The following is a 22,095-nucleotide window of genomic DNA, read 5'->3' as shown; positions in this document are numbered from 1 at the left end:
TTTCTTTTCTTTTGTCTTGTAATTGTAAAAATTTAGAATATCTAAAAGATTCTTAAATCAATATGCATTTTCTACACAATAACCAATTACATAAGTATTTAGTCTTGTTTCCTGGGGGACCAAAAAAAAAGTGAATTTTTTCAAAAAAAATTTTTTTCTAATTTTGCTAATTCTGGCTAATTTGTTAAATCTGCCAATAGGATAAGAAAAAATACTCAGTTGTGCAGGATAAATGAGTGAATTAGGTATTTAAACACTTTAAAAAGGAAGAGGAGACTGAAAGAAACCAGGCTCCAGACCAGGTTAGGTTCACAGAGTAAGTTATCCTTGTAACTGACTCTGAGTAGAAGTTACCTCTCTTTTTGAAACGGGCTTGACTTACCCTGTTTCTCAGGTGTAACACACCTCCCATTCTGAAACGGAAAACCCAGAGTTCCCCTCATTTCAGGGTTAACATACTCAGAGTTTTCACCTTAACTCCTTTCTGAAATGTGCCCCTGATGTCTGTGGGTTGTTGTACATGTAATGGTTGCTTTTAGTCCTTGTCTCCTAGTGGTCTTTGTTCCTTTGTGTCTTTATTCCTGGAGTTCTTTGTTCCATAAACCCTGTGTTTAGATCCTCGCCTTCGCCTGCTTTCTCCTGCACGTTACACCTAGACAGCATTCATAGTATGCTTCTATGCTTGACTGTACCAGTTTTTCGGGTCAAGTTTTGACATGCTAAATTGCGTCAGCTTCCTTTTACGTTCCTTGCGTGACTTTTTGAAAACAGTGTGAGTCTCTTCATTCAAAGTTGCAGTGGAGCCTCTGTGTCATCAGAATCAACTTGGCATCAGTATGAAGAGCCTTGTATTCATCTTTATTTTCTCATTAGTTGTGAACGGTAAGTGTTGGGTTTTTGTTTGTTTGGGGTTTTGGCAACACTCCAATGCTTCGGTTTAATTTACTGGACACCATGTTTTAGAAAGATTAGAGGCTCCCGGGCCTTAAACCCCTATTTTATACACATTACCATTCAAAGTTTTAGATCAGTCAGATTGTTTAATGTTTTTTAAAGAAGTCTCTTATGCTCGCAGAATTTATTTGTACCAAAATACAGCAAAAATCATAATATTGTGAAATATTTTTACAATTTAAAATAACTTTTCTATTTGACTATATTGTAAAATGTATTTTATTAAAAGCTGAATTTTCAGCATCATTACTCCAGTCTTAAGCGTCACGTGATCCATTATTCTAATATGCTGATTTGCTGCACAAGAAACATTTTATTATTATCAATGTTGAAAACAATTTTTTTCATTATTTCTGGTGCATCTCATCATTCATTGGAGTAAATCTGTCATAAATATTGTTTAGGCGATGGGTGATTTTATTTCTGCTTTTATATTTAATGTGAGTTTTAATGTAAATAACTGTTTCTGTGTGTTCTGCAGGTGTGTCTGGTGTTGAGACAGATGTTGTGGAGTCTGTATCCGTGATTGTGGGAGATTCTTTCACTCTCCATACAGATGTTACTCAAATACAGAAAGATAGTGTGATTGAGTGGAGGTTTGGAGGACATCTCATTGGTAGAATCAATGATAACTTAGCACGTGTTAATGATAATGAGAAATTCAGAGACAGAGTGAAGCAAGACAATCAGACTGGAGATCTCAAGATCAGGAATATCAGAATCACAGACTTTGGACTTTATAAACTTGAGATCAACGGCATCAGGGGGGTTTCAACAAGGACATTTAATGTCAGTGGTGAGTGTGTGAGGTATTTTGGTGAGGTTTGAGACTCAATGTGAAAGTGTTTGCTGACTAACAGAAATGTTTCTGTTCATTAGGTGTGGATAATTTGACGTCAGATGGAGTGAAGCTCGTGCCGGTGCTGGAGAGAGACTCTGTCGTTCTACCCTCTGGTCTTACTGAGATACAGAGAGATGATCAGATAACCTGGAAGTTTGAAGGCACACTGTTAGGTCAACTAAAAAATCAAACAGCTGAAATCTTTGCTGATGTTCTTGATAGGAGATTTGTAGACAGACTGCGGCTGAACCAACAGACTGGATCGCTCATCATTACTAACATCAGACCCAACACCTCTGGACTTTATAAAGTAGATATCACCAAGAGCAGCTGCAACTACACCACACACAAGACATTCAGAGTTAGTATCATTGGTGAGTCATTTTAATATTGAAATGAGCTTAGCATCATTGGCAAATCATTTAAAAATCTAGATGTAAATGCATGTGCCAAATTCGCAGAAATGTTATATTTGTATACTATGGTTTTAAATATCTACAAAGAAACTATACCATTTTTCATTGTTTTCAGGAGAGAATACTGCACTGTTCTTTTTAAAAAATGTGTCATGATCTGAGAACAGGTGTACCACTCTAAAATTAATGACTTAATGCCTCAGAATTAAAAAAAAAAAAATGAATTCAGCAATTAAAAACATATCAACAACACAGAAGAGGCATATTCAAGTCTAAGTATTCATTAAAGCAGTCATCAGTGTTTCAATGTGATTATTATGAGTTTGAGTTTGTTTGAATCATAGATGCTTTGTTTTCATAGACATCATAGTAGCTTCTATTGTGACTTCCATTTCCAAGAAATTGATGAACTTTGCAAAAAAGCATATGCTTAATGCTTAAATGTTTTACTGAATGCTTAATCTCTGTCTCTGAAAGTTCTCCTGTTTTTTTACTGTATGTTGACACAGATGGAGGGAATAAGCTGTCGGTGATGGAGGGAACTTCTGTCACTCTAGAATCTGGTGTTTCTAAAACACACAGAGATGATGTGATCATGTGGAGGTGTGAACATGAAGACACTGTCATAGCAAAAAGCAGCTATGGGATCTTCGCTATATTTGAAGGCACTGATGGGAGATTCAGAGGCACTCTGGAGCTGGACCACATGACTGGATCTCTGACCATCAGGAACATCAGAACTAAACATGCTGGACTTTATCACCTCGATATCATCGGCATGAACACCACATTCAAGAGATTTAATCTTTCTGTCTGTTGTGAGTATTTCAAGTCTTTTAATGTAACAAAAATAACCATATTACGATTGGCATGTTTTGAAATTAACTGAGGTTAATTGAGCAAACTATTAATATTATAGTGTAACTGACAACCAAATAAAAAGGTACAAACGTCAGTCAGAAATGGTTAAATTGCTGATTTGTTGATCTCTTTATCATTACAGCACAGGATTGGTCTCCATGTGTTATAGCAGTAATTGGTGTTGCTGTTCTGCTGCTGGTCATGGCTGTAGCTATTGTTGTGATATGCTGCCGAAACAGGGCCTCGCGTCAACCAAATATTGGTGGGTAGAGTAACCAAAAACTGTAGTACTATAAGTACTTATAGAAATATTTACTCAAAGTAAATGTGAAAGTAACAATCTTAATAGTTACTTAAGTATGAGTAAAAAGTATTCAATGAAAAAACTACTCAAGTAGTTAGTTACTAGTTACTTTAAATAAATAAAAAAAATTGGCATATATTAGGACATTATATATTTATACAATAGAATGTTATTATTAGAGTTATTTAATTTAAATGAGTATTATCATAATTAGATATCTTTGCAACAAACACAGAAAAGACAGCCATTATTTCTGGCATCTGTTGCCTGAATATCATTGCATGTTGCTTTGTATAATAATAATAATGTACACAGCTACATTTGAAATAAGAGAGAAAACTCTTCACATGTGCTCACGCTCATAACCACTACTGAACACAAACAATGATCAAATGCATATTGACTCGTATGTCAGAACTGACAGACGAATTGGGATCTGTTTTCAGAGACCAATCTACTTTGAGTGTTTAGAAACGAGCCAATGGACATTGGCATGCGGTTCACGCATTCCACGATCTGCCCGCAGCGCGGGTATAAATACGGAAGTGGAAGTACCGCATATCGCTTTTCTGCTGAGGAGCTGAACTAGTGGCTCGGACCTTCAGCGGAAGCACAGTACCTGGAGACGGGACATACGTCTCCTTTCCCTTCTTCAGGGGACGAGGGTTACATACGTAACCGAGACGTTCCCTTTCAGTCGGTCCATTTGATGTACGTCGGAACTGACAGACGAATTGGGATTCCTATCCATAACGCCAGGATGCTGGCCCTTCTAGCGTCCTACCTGAGCTCGCTGGACCACTCCTATGTTGGAGTGGGACTCAGGGCTCTCAGCAGGGAAGGCCAGTCACTGCTGTTCCTGCAAGACCCACTCAGTGTGACTATTGGATAACGCTGGGAAAGCGTGCCTGTCTCGGGAGATGGTACGCTGCAGAGCCAAATCCTTCAAGGGAAGGAGAGGTGGCGGAATACACATAAGGACTAACCTAACAGGACAGTCTCTGGGATGGATCCAACCTGGTAGCAGGGGGGAAAGAACACCCCCAGAGACAACAGAGCGGCTATGTCAAGGGAAAGACATGGCTAGCCGAGTAGGGTAGCTGGTACCGTGGACGTATACACATATGGGGTTGCCGTTAGGGAACCGCTACATATGGAACCCAGCCTACACACACGTTCCATAAGCATACAGGTGCAGGCCTGGCGTCAGACGGCCACAGCGTCTGGCACCAGAGGGGTGACGGAGGAGCTCAACAGGGTTAGCCATTTCCGGGGAACACAACTGGAGACAATAGACGCACGTAGGGACCAGACATGGAGTCTCCAGAGGTCTGAACGCGGGTGCTATAGAGTGCACCGCCCCTGAGAAAGCAGGTCCTTCCTCAGGGGGATCGGCCAGGGAGGGGCTGTCGTGAGGAGTGTGAGTTCGGAGAACCAGGTCCGGTTGGGCCAGTAGGGCGCAACTAGCAAGACCTGCTCCTCGTCCTCCCTGATAGTCTGGTGGCGTAGTGAAAATACAGTTACAGAGGTGATAAAAGCACCAAATTTTGCATGGTGTTTCCTTAAGGTCTATAATGTAATTTTGGCCTAGGAGCCCCTCTGAAAACTTTGTAACATGGCATATTAGAAGTATATAATTATCAATGAAATATGCTTATAAACACAGCGATTTTCAAGTTCCCTTTCAGTCAGTCCACTACGAGTTACGGCTTGAGTCCTCTGGAAATGAAGGTTTGGCTGTGCTGCCTCCTTTGGGAGCGCCAGCGTTGCCCGAGTCTGATCCAGAGCTCACTGCCATGCTTTCCCTGCAGCTGTGAGTGTTGGGCCGGATTGGAAGGGCCCTCCACCTCAGCTCAAGCATTCAAGCCTGGATGATTGGTTCCTGGGCACGAGGCACGCGAATCGCCAGGGCCATTCTTCCCAGAGGTGCATGATGAAGTTACTCTAGTTATTCTAGTGCTACCTCGGCCTTCACTACCCTCGACAGAGCGCAGCTGCATCCTCACAGCACCTCCATCTGGCATGGTTAAAAAAAAAATGCACAAGGGTAGTGCTACTGACCCAGGCTCCCAGAAACTGATGCAGGAAGTGCGCACTGCAGGTGATGTCCACTTTGGTGGTCCAGGAGTGTCGCCTATGGCTGAATCTGGCAGATAGGAGGGAGTCTGAGCGAACCTGTTCCCTCCATTCCCCTGATCTCCTAGGCCAGCCTCTTGGGCGTCACGGTCAAGGACTTTGCCGCCCACGAGCAGTCTGTGGCGCTCAAACTAGTGCTAAACAGGTGGCTTGCTGCTGCATCTACACCGCCACCTGCTCAGCCGCCTCAGCCTGTCTGCTGCCGAAGGCACCCCTCGGCAGCTTCGGATTGCTTCAAATGAGACCACTTCAGCACTGGCTTTGCGATTGAGTCCCGAGATGGGTATGGCAACCAGGCATATTTCGGGTCCCAGTCACTCAGGCCTGCCTTCAGACCTTCACCCCGTGGTCGAACCTCACTTTTCTACGGGCCGGAGTGCCCTTAGAATGAGTTTCCAGGCATGTTTTTGTATTAACAGATGCCTCTGCCATGGGCTGGGGTGCCATGTGCAATGGTCATGCTGCCGCGGGCTCCTGGATAGGGCCCCAGCGCCTATGGTATGTCAATTGCCTCGAGTTGCTGGCCGTACGTCTAGCCCTGCACAACTTTCTAATGTTCAGACAACAATGCGACAGTGGCGTACATCAACCGACAAGGTGATCTACGGTCCCGCCGGATGTTGCAACTCGCCCGCCATCTCCTCTTATGGAGTCAGAAGCATAAGAGGCCCACTTCCCATTGCAGCTAGTTTTACTCCCTGACTGGCACGGATGCACTAGCGCACAGCTGGCCGCGGGGCCTACGCAAATATGCGTTTCACCCAGTGAGGCTTCTCGCACAGGTCCTGTGCAAGAACAGGGAGGACGAGCAGGTCCTTTTGGTCACCCTATATTGGCCCGGCCAGACCTGGTTCTCCAAACTTGTACACTCAGTCTTGTACTTGTACTCTTGGACCCTCCTTGGTCGATTCCTCTGAGGAAGGACCTCCTTTCTTTGTCATGTACTGTCACACACAAATGGGATTTAATGTGATGTGATGCAGCCTAAAATAAAACTAATGACCAAAGTAGATCTAAGTAGATAGCTATATTAATGACCTAGTTGAATTGAAAAATAAATGAGAAAACCAGGATCTCTTAACATTGAAGCATTTTTGCTGCCTTTTTTAATAATTCCGCCTATATTATACAGGGCTTTTTGAGGTTTTTTGAGGTATAAGGTGTCTTGGCACTCTATTTTACACTTATAATTTGGAAGATCTACTGGCCTGAGCACAAATTGACAAAAGGAAGCTTTTCAGTTATCTTAAAAGGCCATAACCTTGAAAGTTTTACTTGAGAAAAAAAATAAAATAATGAATATTGTTTTTTAAGTGATTTGACACTAAATTTCAATATTTCAGCTGCGCTCCTAGGCTGAAATCATTCAGGAGGTCCTAAAGAAGCTTCATGTAAAATTTGATGCTTTTATCACCTCGGTAACGGTATTATGTAATATGTGCACTACTCAACTGGACTACCTTGCACAGAGTCTGTGTGAGAAGGCTCACTGGGGGAAACGCATATTTGCGTAATTGATTGTAGGTCCACTGCCACTTCATCCAACGTGAAACAATTCAGACTGGCTGAATCCGGAATCGCCCCCATACATTGCACCGCAATAACGAGTGTACAGCCGATGTACACACAACGGCTGTCCGAATTCACTCACTCCTTCAGGTGAACTGTATTAGTGGACTAATGTAGGGAATAGTGATTGAGGATTTAGTGGGCGATTTTGTATTTAGCCACAGTTTTGCCAATTTATTTGAAGTTTTTGAACAGAATCAACTCAAAAGTGGTTCATTTGTGAATAGGGCATTTATTGTATTAAAATAAAGTAACGAGGAACATTGCCCAACGTAACAGTAGTAAAAGCACAGTTTTTTATTAGAAATTTACTCAAGTTAAAGTAAATGTACTCCCATTTAAATCTACTCTTAAAAGTACACATTTTCAAAAATAATACTCAAGTACTAAATGTAACGGAGTAAATGTACTTTGTTACTACCCACCTCTGAATATTGGTAAGTATTACAAACAGCTGATATAACAAGAGAAGCATATAGTAGATTGAATGTGTAAAAGACCCTTGTATGGTGTTCGGGTCTGTTGGACCCATTTTCATTTTTTATCAAAAGAAAAATTATACGATTAATAATTTTTTCAAACTGAGACTCATTGGCCTTGGCTCATTTTCTGTGAGGAATATATATAACAACACATTTTCAATGACCACACACTGTACACCCCCCTACACATTTATATTACACACAGGATGTTCGGGTCCACTGGACCCGGGGCTAATAAAAGTGTGGAAATTGTAGGTCCTGTGTACCTTTACTCTGTCCTCCTCTTGTCAGGGCCTGCTTTTAGTGTGTGTATGTTCATGTATATGGTTTATGAGGACACAAATGTGTATAATGGCATGGGTAGTACAATGTAAACATGGTTTATGACGACATCTGTGTCCTCATACTAAAACATATGATATGAACACATGCCAAATGTTTTCTGTGATTGGTAGGTTTAGGGGTAGGGTTAGTGTACGGGATAAATTATACAGTTTGTACATTAGAAAAACCATTATGCCTATGGAGAGTAACCATACACCAATGTGTTTTTTATCATCAAAATATTTTGAATCTGTATTTTCTGTTTTTAAACCTGGAAGGGGCCTGGAAGGGAGACCTGGCAGAGACCTGGGAGGAACCTTACAATTTGGTAAGACACTGTTTGCAGCACATATGATAAAATTGCTAACAAAATATATTGTGTTTGTGCAGGCTTTGTTTTTCCAGGTATTCAACTTTATTTTGTGGCTTTTTTATTGTCTGAACTGGTGCCATCATCTGCAAAATGTAACGGGAAACTTTTGGGACAGATAATACCAGTCTTGCCATCCAAATAGCTGTCTTATTTACAATATTTATTGAATTTACAATGTTTATTTTTTTAAAAGCAGTCTAATTTTGTTTTTCTGGCTGGATGAATAGTTAAACAACATGGAATTAAGTTTGATAAAAACCTTTTCAGTTTTAACCATGAAAGACTCTTAGCTTATCTCTTGTATGGGTGTTACATCTCTGATAATATGAGAGTGATGTTTTGCATTGTTGCGTGGCATGATCAGATTTCAGTCAAATCACACTGGAGTTGAAGAACTGGAATGAAGGTGGAAATGAAATCCAGCCAAAGAAATATTCAGAAAGCCTCAGACAGCTACATTAGAAGGAACATTTTGTACTAGTGTAACTGCTTGTTGTCTGCATTGTGTGTTTTGTTGAGTTAGACATGGGACTGCAGACGTCAGTTTTGCTGGATCTTTTATTCCTCTCATGATATAAAGAACACATAAGCAGCCTCTTTGAGTGAAATAACCTTAACATTCTCTCTCCCATTCAGGTACAATACAGAACGGAAGAGGGGGAGACAGAACAGGAAGATAGGTTGACTCGTATCACAACATTTAAAGGGGATAGCACAGTTTTATTCGGGCAGTATCAGGTATATGAAAATGTATCTGAAAATGTTGTGTAAATTCTAATTAATGATACAGTTCATCAGGAAAGTATTCACAGCACTTCACTTTTTCTACATTTTGTTATGTTACAGCTTTATTCCAAAATGGATTAAATTCATTATTTTCCTCAAAATTCTACAAACAATACCCCATAATGACAACGAGAAAGAAGTTTGTTTGAAATCTTAAAAATAAAAACTGAAATAATCACATGTAGATAAGTATTCACACAGCCTTTGCTTAATACTTTGTTGAAGCACCTTTGGCACCAATTACAGCCTCAAGTCTTTTTTAGTTTGATGCTACAAGCTTGGCACACCTATCTTTGGGAAGTTTTTCCCATTCTTCTTTGCAGGACCTCTCACGCTCCATCAGGTCCAGATCTCACCAGAGATGTTCAATTGGGTTCAAGTCTGGGCTCTGGCTGGGCCAATCAAGGACATTCACAGAGTTGTCCCTTAGACACTCCTTTGTTATCTTGGCTGTGTGCTTAGGGTCGTTGTCCTGTTGTAAGATGAACCTTCACCCCAGTCTGAGGTCCAGAGCGCTCTGGAGCAGGTTTTCATCAAGGATTTCTGCATTCATCTTTCCCTCAATCTTGACAAGTCTCCCAGTTCCTGTCGTTGAAAAACATCCCCACAGCATGATGCTGCCACCACCATGCTTCACTCTAGGGATGGTATTGGCCAGGTGATGAGCGGTGCCTGGTTTCCTCCAGACATGACCCTTGACATTCTGGCCAAAGTGTTAAATTCTTGTTTCATCAGACCAGATAATTTAGTTTCTAAAGGTCTGAGAGTCCTTCAGGTGCCTTTTGGCAAACTCCAGGAGGGCTGTCATGTGCCTTTTACTGAGGTGTGGCTTCCGTCTGGCCACTCTACCACACAGGCCTGATTGGTGGAGAGCTGCAGAGATGGTTGTTCTTCTGGAAGGTTCTCCTCTCTCCACAGAGAAACGCTGGAGCTCTGTCAGAGTGACCATCTGGCTCTTGGTCACCTCTCTGACTAACACCCTTATCCCTGATCACTCAGTTTGGTCGGGCAGCCAGCTCTAGGAAGAGTCCTAGAGGTTCCAATCTTCTTCCATTTACGGATTATGGAGACCACTGTGCTCATTGGGACCATCAATGCTGCAGATTTTTTTCTGTACCCTTCCCCAGATCTGTTCCTCGATACAATCCTGTCTCGGAGGTCTACAGACAATTCCTTGGGCTTCATGGCTTGGTTTGTTCTCTGACATGCACTGTTAACAGTGGGACCTTATATAGACAGGTGTGTGCCTTTCCAAATCATGTCCAATCAACTGAGTTTACCACAGGTGGACTCCAATCAAGTTGTAGAAACATCTCATGGCTGATCAGTGGAAACGGGATGCAGATTAACTCAATTTTGAGTGTCATGGCAAGGCTGTGAATACTTATGTACAAATTATTTTTTTTTATTACATTTGCAAAGATTTCAAACAAAATTCTTTCACATTGTCATTATGGGGTATTGTATGTATAATTGAGGAAAATAATGAGTTTAATCCATTTTGGAATAAGGCTGTAACATAACAAAATGTGGCAAAAGTTAATACTTTCCAGATGCACTGTACATATATTTAACAGTATAATTTGTATTACTGTTACTGTAGGAGCTTCTAAAAGAGGCTATTGTTTGCTGTCACCCAATCAATGAAATCTTTCCTTCTGTACTTTAGAGCAGTATTCTGGAACTTCAATCCTTACCTTTCAGGATGCAAAGGACGTCCGCAAACTTTGACAACGTGATCTCCCCCGATCTCCCAGAATTGGTATTTCGTAGCGGGTCATGGAGACAGATGCTAAAGAAAGTGGAATGACATGTAGCCAAGTATGGTGTCCCATACTTGCTCTGCATTTCACCCATCCAAGTGCAGTGAGTATTGAACGCACACACCAGCCACATTTTGCTGCAGCACCCATAAAGTTATAACGGCATAATCAATAATTGTTTATATTTCACTTTGCGTAAATGCAAAAGTAAGTTTGCTATCTTTAATTATATACTCGAGCGAAAATAGTTATCATCTTCATCTAAATATATGTACGTGTATTCAATAAGCGTGCCTGTATCCCTGTATTTTGTATGTTTATATACATATCTTTAGTCACATTTTTAGTCACACATTTTTTAATTCAGGGAAAAATGTTGTAAACAACTTCAGCTCATGCGCCTTTGTGACAGTACACAAGCTCGCAGCACAGTGCTAACAAGGTGTCAGGTTACTATGGAGTCCCTAAAGGGACATGGTTGTGGAGAAAATATGGGAAAATATTTTTCTTTCTATCAGAACCAGCATTAACTGCTTGAGCAATTTGAGCTACAGTAGCTTGTCTGTTTGATCGGACCACACGGGCAGCCTTCGCTCCCCACGTGCATCAAAGAGCTTTGGCCGCCCATGACCCTGTCACCGGTTCACCACTGTTCCTTCCTTGGACCACTTTTGATAGACACTGACCACTGCAGACCGGGAACACCCCACAAGAGCTGTAGTTTTGGAGATGCTCTGACCCAGTCTAGCCATCACAATTTGGCCCTTGTCAAACTCGCTCAAATCCTTACGCTTGCCCATTTTTCCTGCTTCTAACACATCAACTTTGAGGACAAAATGTTCACTTGTTGCCTAATATATCCCACCCACTAACAGGTGCCGTGATGAAGAGATATTGAAGAGATCAGTGTTAGTCATTTCATTTGACAGTGGTCATAATGTTATGCCTGATCGGTGTATAACAGTGAAGTTATTGAATATTTTTTTCTAATAACAGTGAAGTTATTGATTTTATTTCATAATAATTCATCTTAAAAATTATGCAAAAAAGCATTTTATCAAACTAAGTGTTGTAGTATGACCAGTAGGAGACCATTGATGTGTAAACTGAATTTGGAGACACTACAGTGTGTAACATTGAAGTTAATAAATATTTTTGTAGTAACGCTTTTCAGGTTTTGCACTTTACAGGCAGTCCCTTCGGACTTGTCTCTCAGTGCCTGCTCATTGAGATCAATTTATATTATAAGGCTCGTTTTGAGGAAAATTAGTTTGTAGCTCGTTGTCTACGTTAACGTCTCGGTTACGGATGTAACCCTCGCTCCCTGAGGAGGGAACGGAGACGTAACGTTAGTGACTAACGACTGGGGTTTCGCTTAGAAGCCTATCATCTTCGAGCTTAGAGAAAACGCCCAATGGCGTGCCAATGCCATGGGGCATGCGGAATTTGCATACGTAACTCCGCTTCACCGCGTGAGTATATAAGGAAGTACGTGGCAATATCGCATTATGTAACCTGCATGAGGAGCCAAGACTGAACTCCTGCGTTCCAGGTAGCAAAGCTGATGTGGCAACGGGACGTTACGTCTCCGTCCCCTCCTCAGGGAACGAGGGTTACATCCGCAACCGAGACGTTCCCTTTCGTTCAGTCACTACGACGTAACGTTAGTGACTAACGAATGGGGGTCCCAATATAATCACGCCACTCAGCTGTCTTCCAGTGCCCTGCGTAAGTGTGAGTACCCTGTCGTAAGACTAGTACGGACAAAGGACTCCCACTTAACACAGGAATACCAAGGTACACTGGGAAGCATATCCCAGAGAGGGAATGCCAAGATGCCTACCCGTGGGGAGGACTTAAGAGTAAACATATGACCCGCTAAGGGCTACATATGGGAAAACTCTAGGGTACCAGCCGAAGGTGGATTTTTTACCCTAGGGGTGGCAGGGACATGCCAAGGGAAGAAACCCGCTCACTGCGGAGGCTTACGGTGAAATACACGTGTGGGGGTCGCCGGAGGGGAACCATGCACTCGGGGCACCTGGCCGGACACGAGGGTCTGGGCTCGCTAGAGGGCAAACACACAGGTATCGGCGTAAGCAGTGCTGGAGGGACTCAGGGCTCTCGGGGAGCTCGCCTGAGGAAATATCGCACGTATCCAGTCCGAGGAGTGTAATGGCGAGCAAGCGAAGACACCTGAGCCTGGCCCATTACCGGCCCCTCGGGGGGGCGAGTATATAGTCGGACACTGGCTCCACTCGGAGATTGTAGAATCTGGCGAATGTGTTAGGTGTCGCCCAGCCTGCAGCTCTGCAGATGTCTGTTAGCGAGGCGCCATGCGCTAAAGCCCAAGAGGAGGCGACGCTCCGAGTGGACTGAGCCCGAACCCCAAGGGGACATGGTCGACCTTGCTGCTGGTAAGCCAAAACAATGGTGTCCACTATCCAGTGAGATAGCCTTTGCTTTGAGAGAGCACTTCCCTTCCGCTCTCCACCATAACAGACAAAGAGCTGGTCTGAGGTCCTGAAACACTGCGTCATGTCTGCGTAGGCGCGGAGAGCGCCTACTGGACAGAGCAGTGCCAAGCCTGGGTCTGCCCCCTCCACGGGCAGCGCTTGCAGGTTCACCACCTGGTCTTTGAACGGAGTGGTGGGAACCTTGGGCACATATCCAGGCCGGGGTCTCAGGATCACGTGAGAGTTAGCCGGCCCGAACTCCAGGTACGCTTCGTCAACCGAAAATGCCTGCAGGTCCCCGACCCTCTTAACGGAGGCCAATGCGGTCAGCAGAGCCGTCTTCATCGACAGGAACTTAATATCGACCGACCACAAAGGCTCAAAGGGAGGCCTCTGCAGAGCACTTAGAACTACTGAGAGGTCCCAAGAGGGTACGAGAGGAGAGCGAGGAGGATTCAGTCTTCTCGCCCCCCTCAGGAACCTGATGATCAGGTCGTGCTGACTTAACTTTTTGTTCTCCAAGAGATCGTGGTGGGCAGATATTGCGGCCACATAAACTTTGAGGGTGGAGGGAGACAGCCTTCGCTCCAACCCCTCCTGGAGAAACGAGAGCACGGACCTGATCGGGCATTTCCAGGGGTCTTCTTGGCGGGAAGAGCACCAGGTGACGAAGAGGTTCCACTTCAACGCATAGGCATGCCCAGTGGACTCTGCCCTAGCAGAAGTGATGGTGGCGACCACCGTAGGTGGCAGGCCACTCAAACCTGCCGCGTCCCATCCAGGAGCCACACGTGGAGGTTCCACAGATCGGGAAGCGGGTGCCATAGGGTGCCCCGTCTCTGAGTGAGGAGGTCCGGTCTCAGAGGAATAGGCCAGGGAGGGGCTGTCGCAAGGAGTATGAGTTCGGGGAACCAGGTCCGGCCGTGCCAGTACGGGGCGACCAAAAGGACCTGCTCCTTGTCCTCCCTGATCTTGCACAAGAGTTGTGCGAGTAGGCTCACTGGGGGAAATGCATATTTGCGTTGGCCCTGCGGCCAGCTGTGCGCCAGTGCATCCGTGCTGAGCGTGCCCTCGGTCAGGGAATAGAACAGGCTGCAGTGGGAAGAGTCGTGGGAGGCAAACAGATCTACCTGCGCATCCCCGAACTGTTCCCAAATCAGCTGGACCGACTGGGGATGGAGTCTCCATTCTCCCGGGAGAGGCTGAAACCGCGAGAACTCGTCGGCTGCGAGCTTCAGGACTCCCGGAATATGGACAGCACGAAGGGACCTCAGGCGCTTCTGACTCCATAGAACGAGATGGCGGGCGAGTTGAGACATACGGCGGGAGCGTAGACCGCCCTGGTGGTTGATGTACGCTACTACGGCCATGTTGTCTGTCCGGACAAGCACATGTTGACCCTTCAGCAACGCTCGGAAGCGGTGCAGGGCGAACCGTACTGCCAGCAACTCGAGGCAATTGACATGCAGAAGGCGCTGGGGTCCTGCTTGTCCATTGCACATGGCACCCCAGCCCGCGGCAGAGGCATCCGTCGATACGACAACATGCCTGGAAACTCGTTCTAAGGGCACACCGGGGTTCGACCATGGCGTGAGCATCTGTAAGCAGGCCCGAGTCACTTGGACCCGGAGCGTGCCAGACTGCCATGCCCATCTCGGGACTCGGGAAGCAATCCGAGCGGCGTCACCGCGGCTGCAGATGCCATATGCCCCAGGATTCTCTGAAATAGTCTCAGTGGAACCGCACTCTTGCTCTCGATTTGACGGAGGCAAGCCAGCAGAGACTGCGCGCGCTCGCTCGAAAGCTGCGCGCACAAGGCGACCGAGTCGATGTCCATACCGAGAAAAGAGATCCTCTGCGCTGGGCAGAGTTTGCTCTTCTCCCAGTTGACCCAAAGGCCCAGACGGGCTAGGTGTTGGAGCACCCGATCTCTGTGTCCGCAAACCTGCTCTCGAGAGTGGCCCAGTATGAGCCAGTCGTCGAGGTAGTTCAGGATGCGAACCCCGTGCTGCCGAAGGGGCGCAAGGGCTGCCTCTGCAATCTTCGTAAAGACGCGAGGGGACAGAGATAGCCCGAATGGGAGGACTGCGTAATGATATGCCCGCCCCTCGAAAGCAAACCGTAGGAACGGTCTGTGTCGAGGAAGGATGGAGACATGCGAAAAGACTTTCGCAGTCAACATCTTGAACGGAAGCCGGTGAAGTGATCGGTTCAAGATGCGAAGGTCCAGGATTGGTCGTAACCCACCGGTTTTCTTGGGTACAATGAAGTAGGGGCTGTAGAACCCCGACTTCAATTCAGCAGGGTGGCAATCTCCGCACGCATGACGGGGGAGTTGGCCCCGATCACGGTCTAGCAGACGCGCGACCCAGCGGGACAGCCCCGGAAGCTGAAGCCAGGCTCCCAGAAACTGCACCAGCGGGGTCATACGGACGACAGACGTACCCAGGGTGGGGCAGCGAGGCAGCATTACCGGCCCGGACATGGGAGGCTGTTGGGCGTCCCGGTGTGGGGGCATGGTTAACGGCTGCGTCCTGACAGAGGAGACTAGGGAAGGATGCACTTTCCACTGGGGTCTGCTCTGAGAGGAGGCTGGCGACAGAGAGGGATGCGAGTGGCGGGACCCGAGGGTGGCGCGCACCGTCATCACCGGTCTCTGGGTGCTCAGGGATGGGGGTGTCAGTTCTTTCTTTAACCACATTAGGGTGCTGCTGACCCGGGGGCCAGCAGCTGAACAAAAGATTCTCCCCCAGCCCTCCACCGGGGGAAGAAGCGGCCCTGCTGCCGTCTCCTGGAAAGAACTGCCCATCCCTGAGCTGTCCACGTCAGGAGCACCGCTTAGCCTGGCGTTTTTTCGCGGGATGCAGGGCTGGAGCGGACTGGGACGCCTTCCTGCGGTTACCTCTGCGCGGCCCGGGCGGAGGCTGCTGCTTGGGTGGCGCAGAGGTTGAGGGAACAGCAGGAGGGCGCCCTCGGCGGCGAGCAGGCTGAGGCAACTGCGCGGGCAGTGGGGTGGAGGCAGCAGCTGACCGCCGGGCAGTATGTGTTTTATGGCCTCAGTCTGCTTCCGAGCGGCCGAGAACTGTTGGGCGAAGCTCTCGACCGCCCCGCCGAATAGCCCATCCTGGGATATGGGAGCGTCGAGGAAACGGGTTCGCTCGCCGTCACGCATATCGGCCAGTGTGAGCCATAGGTGTCGCTCCTGGACCACATTTGTGGACATCACCTGACCCAGGGAGCGTGCGGTCACCTTCGTCGCCCGGAGAGCAAGGTCGGTGGCGGCACACAACTCATTGCTGAGTCCTGGGTCAGCCCCACCCTCGTGCAGGTCACATAGCAACTTGGCTTGGTAAGTCTGAAGAGTTGCCATGGCGTGCAAAGAAGCGGCGGCCTGCCCCACAGCTCTATAGGACTTCGCCACCAGGGATGACGAAAACCTACAGGCTTTGGAGGGGTGCTTTGGGTCACCGCGCCAGGTCGAAGCACTCTGCGGACACAGTTGCATCACAACAGAGTGTTCGACTGGGGGGACCCCAGTGTACCGAACGAGCCGAGGCTCCATCGAGGTAGGTGAAGGCGGAAGAGTTCGCCAAACGGTCACGGGAAGACAACGGGGACTTCCAGGACCGCGCGATCTCTTCATGCACCTCGGGGAAGAAAGGACGAAAAACCAATCATCCAACCGCGAACGCTCAGGTCGGGGGGGAGGGTTCCACTCCAACCCAAGCGCTGCGGCGCCCGTGACAGCATGGCTGTCAATTCTGGGTCAAACTCGGGCAATGCTGGCGCACCCGAAGGTGGCAGCACAGCCGAATCATCATCCTCAGATGACTCCAGCCCACCTTGTGATGCGGCGATAGACATCTCCTCATCTTCCGCCGCACCAAACGCCACAGTCGGGGCAGCAGGAGCCGGCCCCGATGTAGACGCCTGGACACGGACCGGGTCAGGTGCATGAGAGGGGGGTGTGGGCCGAGGCATGAGCATCTGAGCTTTGTTCCAAAGGACGTGCCACGTGCAAGCTCTTTTTGTGAGAGGAAGCCTCGCAGTCGATGCCGAAGCGTCCAGGGAAACACACACCAGCTGTCAAACGGACCACTGCGCAGATCAGCAGGCAGGAAGTATGCAATCACTGGAACGCGTCGTTACACCAACACCGACTGGAAAGCTGCTCATCTCAAAGAAGCTGACAGAGTCTCAGAAGGCTGTAGGAGTGAAGAGGTAGGTTCTCTTGGCTCCGAAAGCAGAAACATAATGCGATATTGCCACGTACTTCCTTATATACTCACGCGGTGAGGCGGAGTTACGTATGCAAATTCCACATGCCCCATGGCATTGGCACGCCATTGGGCGTTTTCTCTAAGCTCGAAGATGATAGGCTTCTAAGCGAAACCCCCATTCGTTAGTCACTAACGTTACGTCGTAATGACTGAACGAAAGGGAACCCTTGATCGGCCCTTGGGCCAGCTGACCCCACTGGACTTTTCCTCCATATTCAAAAAGTGTTCCCTTCATCTCAGGGCCATGAGACTCTGTGACTTTTCCTAAATAATCTAAACATGCACAAAAAATCTGGGCTTGATTTGGTTGTTCTAAAGGTGTGTAAAAAAATTTACCGTTTAAGTCCCTCGGGGTCAGATTGACCCCACATTGAAAATTAATGAAAGTGTAAAAAAATATGGGAAAGTGTAAAAAATATTATTATTTTTTCACTTTTTTTTGTCAAAAAAATGATCTAAATCCAGTATAAATCTGAAAATGTCTACATTTATATCAAGATCTCGTCCTAGAGCATAAACACAAAGTAGAACGAACTTTCTATCTCATACACACACACACGTACGCACACAAACACACGTGTGTGACTGCAACAGAGAGTATTTTTATTGAAATTGGCAAATAAAATCAACAAAACTGGCATAAATCTGAAAATTTTTCATACATAAATGAAGGACAAATACTAGAGCACAAATGCAACATGGAACAATCATGTTCACTCACACACACACACACACACACACATGCATGCATGCACACGCACACACAGGTGTCTAGGGCATTTTTTAGATTTTGGCAAATAAAAACAGTGTGAAGGGGTAGACATAACACACACCACACACACACACACAGAGAGAGAGAGAGAGAGAGAGAGAGAGACAGAGAGAGAGAGAGAGAGAGAGAGAGAGAGAGAGAGAGAGAGAGAGAGAGAGAGAGAGAGAGAGAGAGAGAATGAGAGGGAAAAGGGTAAATAAAAGAAAAATGAAAGGCAGCTAAACTTTTGCACTCAGAGAAAGTTTACTGTTAGATGAAAGAGCTGCAGCAGTATTTTGAAAACACCCCACAGTTAGGGTATACAAGTGGCTGTCCTGCACACAGCTCATTCTGTGGCAGCACCATGGCAAAAAGGTACAGTCTTGAGGAGACCCTGAATTTCATACTGGATGAAAGGTGGATATGACATTATCCACAAGCGGTCCCTATGGAAAATGTGGTCATTACACTGTCTCTCTTTAACTATAATTCCTAAATTTTTTCCACAAACCTACAAATAGCAGTATTCTATATAGTATTCCTAACACATAGAGCAATGTCCAAAAACGATTTATATTTAATTGAGATCATCATTTAAAGCTACACTGTGTAACTTTTTTAGTTTATTCTTAGCTAAAAACACTTAGTTCTTTCAAAAATATATGTGCTCATTAATGAATATTTACTTCTTTCAAGTAATAAAATATTCTCATAGGTTTATAATATGCCATTGAAAATACATACGGGTGAGGGGTTCGAATGCGGGTCGCCATGTTGCCCCTCCATCTTGAAAGTACATTAGCAAAAGAGGGACATACCCGTAAATTCAAGCTTCGCCTTTCGCGTTTTAACCATAGACCGTAAAAAAATATGGACGACGCGACTCCATTGACTTCCGCTGACCAAAGTTGAAGCTTTCATAGGCCCGCTCACGGCGCTGACATCTTGGGACCGAGTCTGCGCAGTAGCGATCTCGGGACCGGAGTTGCGCAGTAGAGAACAGGAAGTAGAGGCGCGATTATCAAAAGCCCGCCCACACTCTCGCAGATGCAGAACAATTAATTATGTTGGTGTGAAATAAACAGTTATGGAAGTGTAGAAATTAAAGCTAAAGCTCCAATCTCCTCCCAAAAATCCAGAAAAAAGTCTGTTAGTGCCTCAGTGACAACTTCACTCAGAGAAGCCGTCAATCTCAGCTGTCAATCATGACGTCTTACCCCCCGTTTTTATAGCATCAAATAACTCACTAAAACTAAACTTATTTAAAAAACGAACACTTGAAATGAAATTATTGTAATAAAAACTGCCTAAAATGACAGAAACCATCTTTAGGAAACAATTATTTGAAGTGTAATTAAATTGTTTAGTGTGTCTCGCGCCCATTCGAATACATGGAGAGGCGGGGTTTAGGAGCTATACTGGGACCGGCCACCGGGGGGCGATCGAGGCGCGAAAGCTTCAATTTCTGACTGGAGCACTACAGGCTTGGTTTTAACACTCGATGGCACCGTGTCGAATGTGGACGAGGTCGAACTGGAAGCCATGTTAATCTTGGACTAAATCGGCCACCGTAGGAGTTAAAACGAAATCGGAATTGAGAGGAACAGAAACTAATATTCACTGGATGGTCATATACCTTTTCACCGCTAGATGGGGGAAACTATCACACAGTGTAGCTTTAAGTGAATTTTTCATAAAAATATTATTTTTAATGAGCCAATTTATGACATAGTTAAGTATTTGTGCAGCAAATAGGTAAAAAACTACCAAATACCCACAAAAACACAGCATAAATGTATAGTTGAGAAGTAAATAAAAAAAATGATATATAGTTTGCCATGTAAAAAATGTATTTTCCTTATGCAATTGCTCTGTAAAAGGGGACTCAAACGTAAACCCTACTTGAGGGACGATTAAGGGTTAAAGAGGTGTTTTAACAACGTTAAGCTGACAAGAGCTATTGATCCGGGAAGTTCAAATCAGTGAATATTGCCAACTTTGCTGTACTCATTGAACTAAGTAAGTTCAAAATGAAACTTTATGAACCACTCCATTGTTAACGTATGTAGCTGTCTGAAACACTGCCAGCGGGACATCACAAAAGGTTTTGCAAGATTTTTTTTTCTGCACGATCCATTATTTTTCCCACCATCATGTCCCTTTAGGGGCTACGTAGGTTACAAATGTGCAGCGCATATAATATGAAGCTTACAACCTGCCTTATAATTGCTTTCAATCACTTGCTAATAATGTTCATGTTTAATTATTCATCTTATTTTATGTATGCTGTATTATTGCGTCACAATTCACCAGTGTGAGTGCCCGTGATCACCACCAGAGGACACTCCAACCCGGACTGTCATTCTAAAATAGACTACATTACCCATAATCCTTTGCCCAGACTCATTAGAACTAACTTTTTACACCTGTGTCTCATTATCTCATTACCTCTGCCTATATATACCATGTTCACTCTGTCATTCACTGCGAAGTCTTGTTTGTTGTAATACTGCATTTCTGAGCTTTTTCCCTGGTTTCTTGTCGCTTGGTCTTGGACCTGTTTGCTTGTCTCTCGTGCCTAGTTTGCCTGATTGGACTGATTACTAGGGATGGCTGACGTGAAACTGACGTGTCAGCGCTTTGCCGAGATCCCGAAGCACAGATGTTTCGAAACACTGCTCCGAACACCCATGTCATGTGACCACGGCTGAATGAAGCTTCGAAGTGTTTCATCAGGTGGCGCCTGTCGAAACTGCGTTTGATTGAAAGGAGGCGGGAACAAACCACACAGTCACTCGTCTGTATGAACCTAATTCCTCACAGTTTAAAAGGGAAGTTAATCTGTCTTCACCTCCTGGGTTTTTGTGAGAGGAGAGAGATTTTGTGATAGCAGTCATTTCCCCTCATTTGTAAGTTACTTGCTAAAAAATATTTGTGCATGCCAGCAACAAGTGTCCCTTGTGAGAGGATTTTTTCAAAGGCTGGAGAAATATGTAAAAAAAAGAAGTCGACTAAGTCCTTCAAAAGCAGAGCAAATAATATTTTTGAGTAAAAATGTTATGTAACAAATGTGAAACATTGTGGCTTTATTTATTTTTATTAATCTTCATTTTTCATGACCAAAAAAAACTATGGTTATTCACAATGAGGAGGTTACCGGTTAAAAAAAAAACAAGATCATGTAGTTGTCAGTCAGATGTTAAAAAATTCTTTTTTTTTTTTTTACATGGATCGTCAAGGTTATCTCTTGCCTGTTTTAGAGTGTGGATTACCCTTTAAAATAAAGCTACATTTGGATCCTCTACCTTCTGTCTCGGAGCAGTTCATTAGAGTGAACATGGTGTGTATATAGAGAGGTAATGAGACATGGGTGTAAACAGTGAGTGCTAATGAGTCTGAGCAAAGCATTATGGGTAATGTAGTCTATTATAGAATGACAGTCCGGGTTGGAGTGCCCTCTGGTGGTGATCACGGGCACTCACACTGGTGAATTGTGACATATTGTCACTAACTTTAATTGTTAACACTATTATTATTTATACTCATGTTTCTGTTACTATTTCTGTTTTATAGAAAACCACAACCACTCATAAACACCCCATCTATACCATCTGATACTAGATCAATCAGTTGAAAACGAGTCACAATAAACGGGTTATTCCCAGAAAACAAGCAAGTCTTCGTTCCGTCTCTAACCGGACAGCCATTGGTGGGTCAGACCCTGAGCGGCAACTTGTCTACAGTGAAGAGCTACTAAGAGCCAACCATTTTGTTTTTCAACAGGAATCATTTCATTAAA

The 22,095-nt window shown here is 45.1% G+C and overlaps 1 protein-coding gene across 1 annotated transcript; it reads left to right on the top strand.

Annotated features, from left to right (window-relative positions):
* The first annotated feature begins 769 nt into the window (after positions 1–769).
* Positions 770–21,599, top strand: LOC307120231 (uncharacterized protein). The gene is made up of 9 exons (XM_079807121.1): positions 770–882; positions 1,436–1,750; positions 1,834–2,169; positions 2,721–3,029; positions 3,215–3,334; positions 8,166–8,215; positions 8,897–8,998; positions 10,716–10,912; positions 20,879–21,599. Exons 1-8 carry the CDS (start codon positions 837–839, stop codon positions 10,854–10,856), a joined length of 1,419 nt encoding a protein of 472 aa, XP_079663247.1. The 5' UTR covers positions 770–836; the 3' UTR covers positions 10,857–10,912; positions 20,879–21,599.
* The last annotated feature ends 496 nt before the right edge of the window (positions 21,600–22,095 follow it).

This window comes from Gobio gobio (genome assembly GCF_949357685.1).
Source record: "Gobio gobio genome assembly, chromosome: 24".
NCBI classification, from domain to species: domain Eukaryota; kingdom Metazoa; phylum Chordata; class Actinopteri; order Cypriniformes; family Gobionidae; genus Gobio; species Gobio gobio.
This window is presented reverse-complemented; position numbering and strand designations above follow the sequence as displayed.

Excerpts from the sequence above, each read along its gene's own strand:
- LOC307120231 (XM_079807121.1), top strand. The coding sequence starts at position 837 with ATGAAGAGCCTTGTATTCATCTTTATTTTCTCATTAGTTGTGAACG. Across the intron at positions 883-1,435 it reads TTTCTCATTAGTTGTGAACG|GTGTGTCTGGTGTTGAGACA; the intron begins GTAAGTGTTGGG and ends TGTGTTCTGCAG. Across the intron at positions 8,999-10,715 it reads TTTTATTCGGGCAGTATCAG|AGCAGTATTCTGGAACTTCA; the intron begins GTATATGAAAAT and ends TCTGTACTTTAG.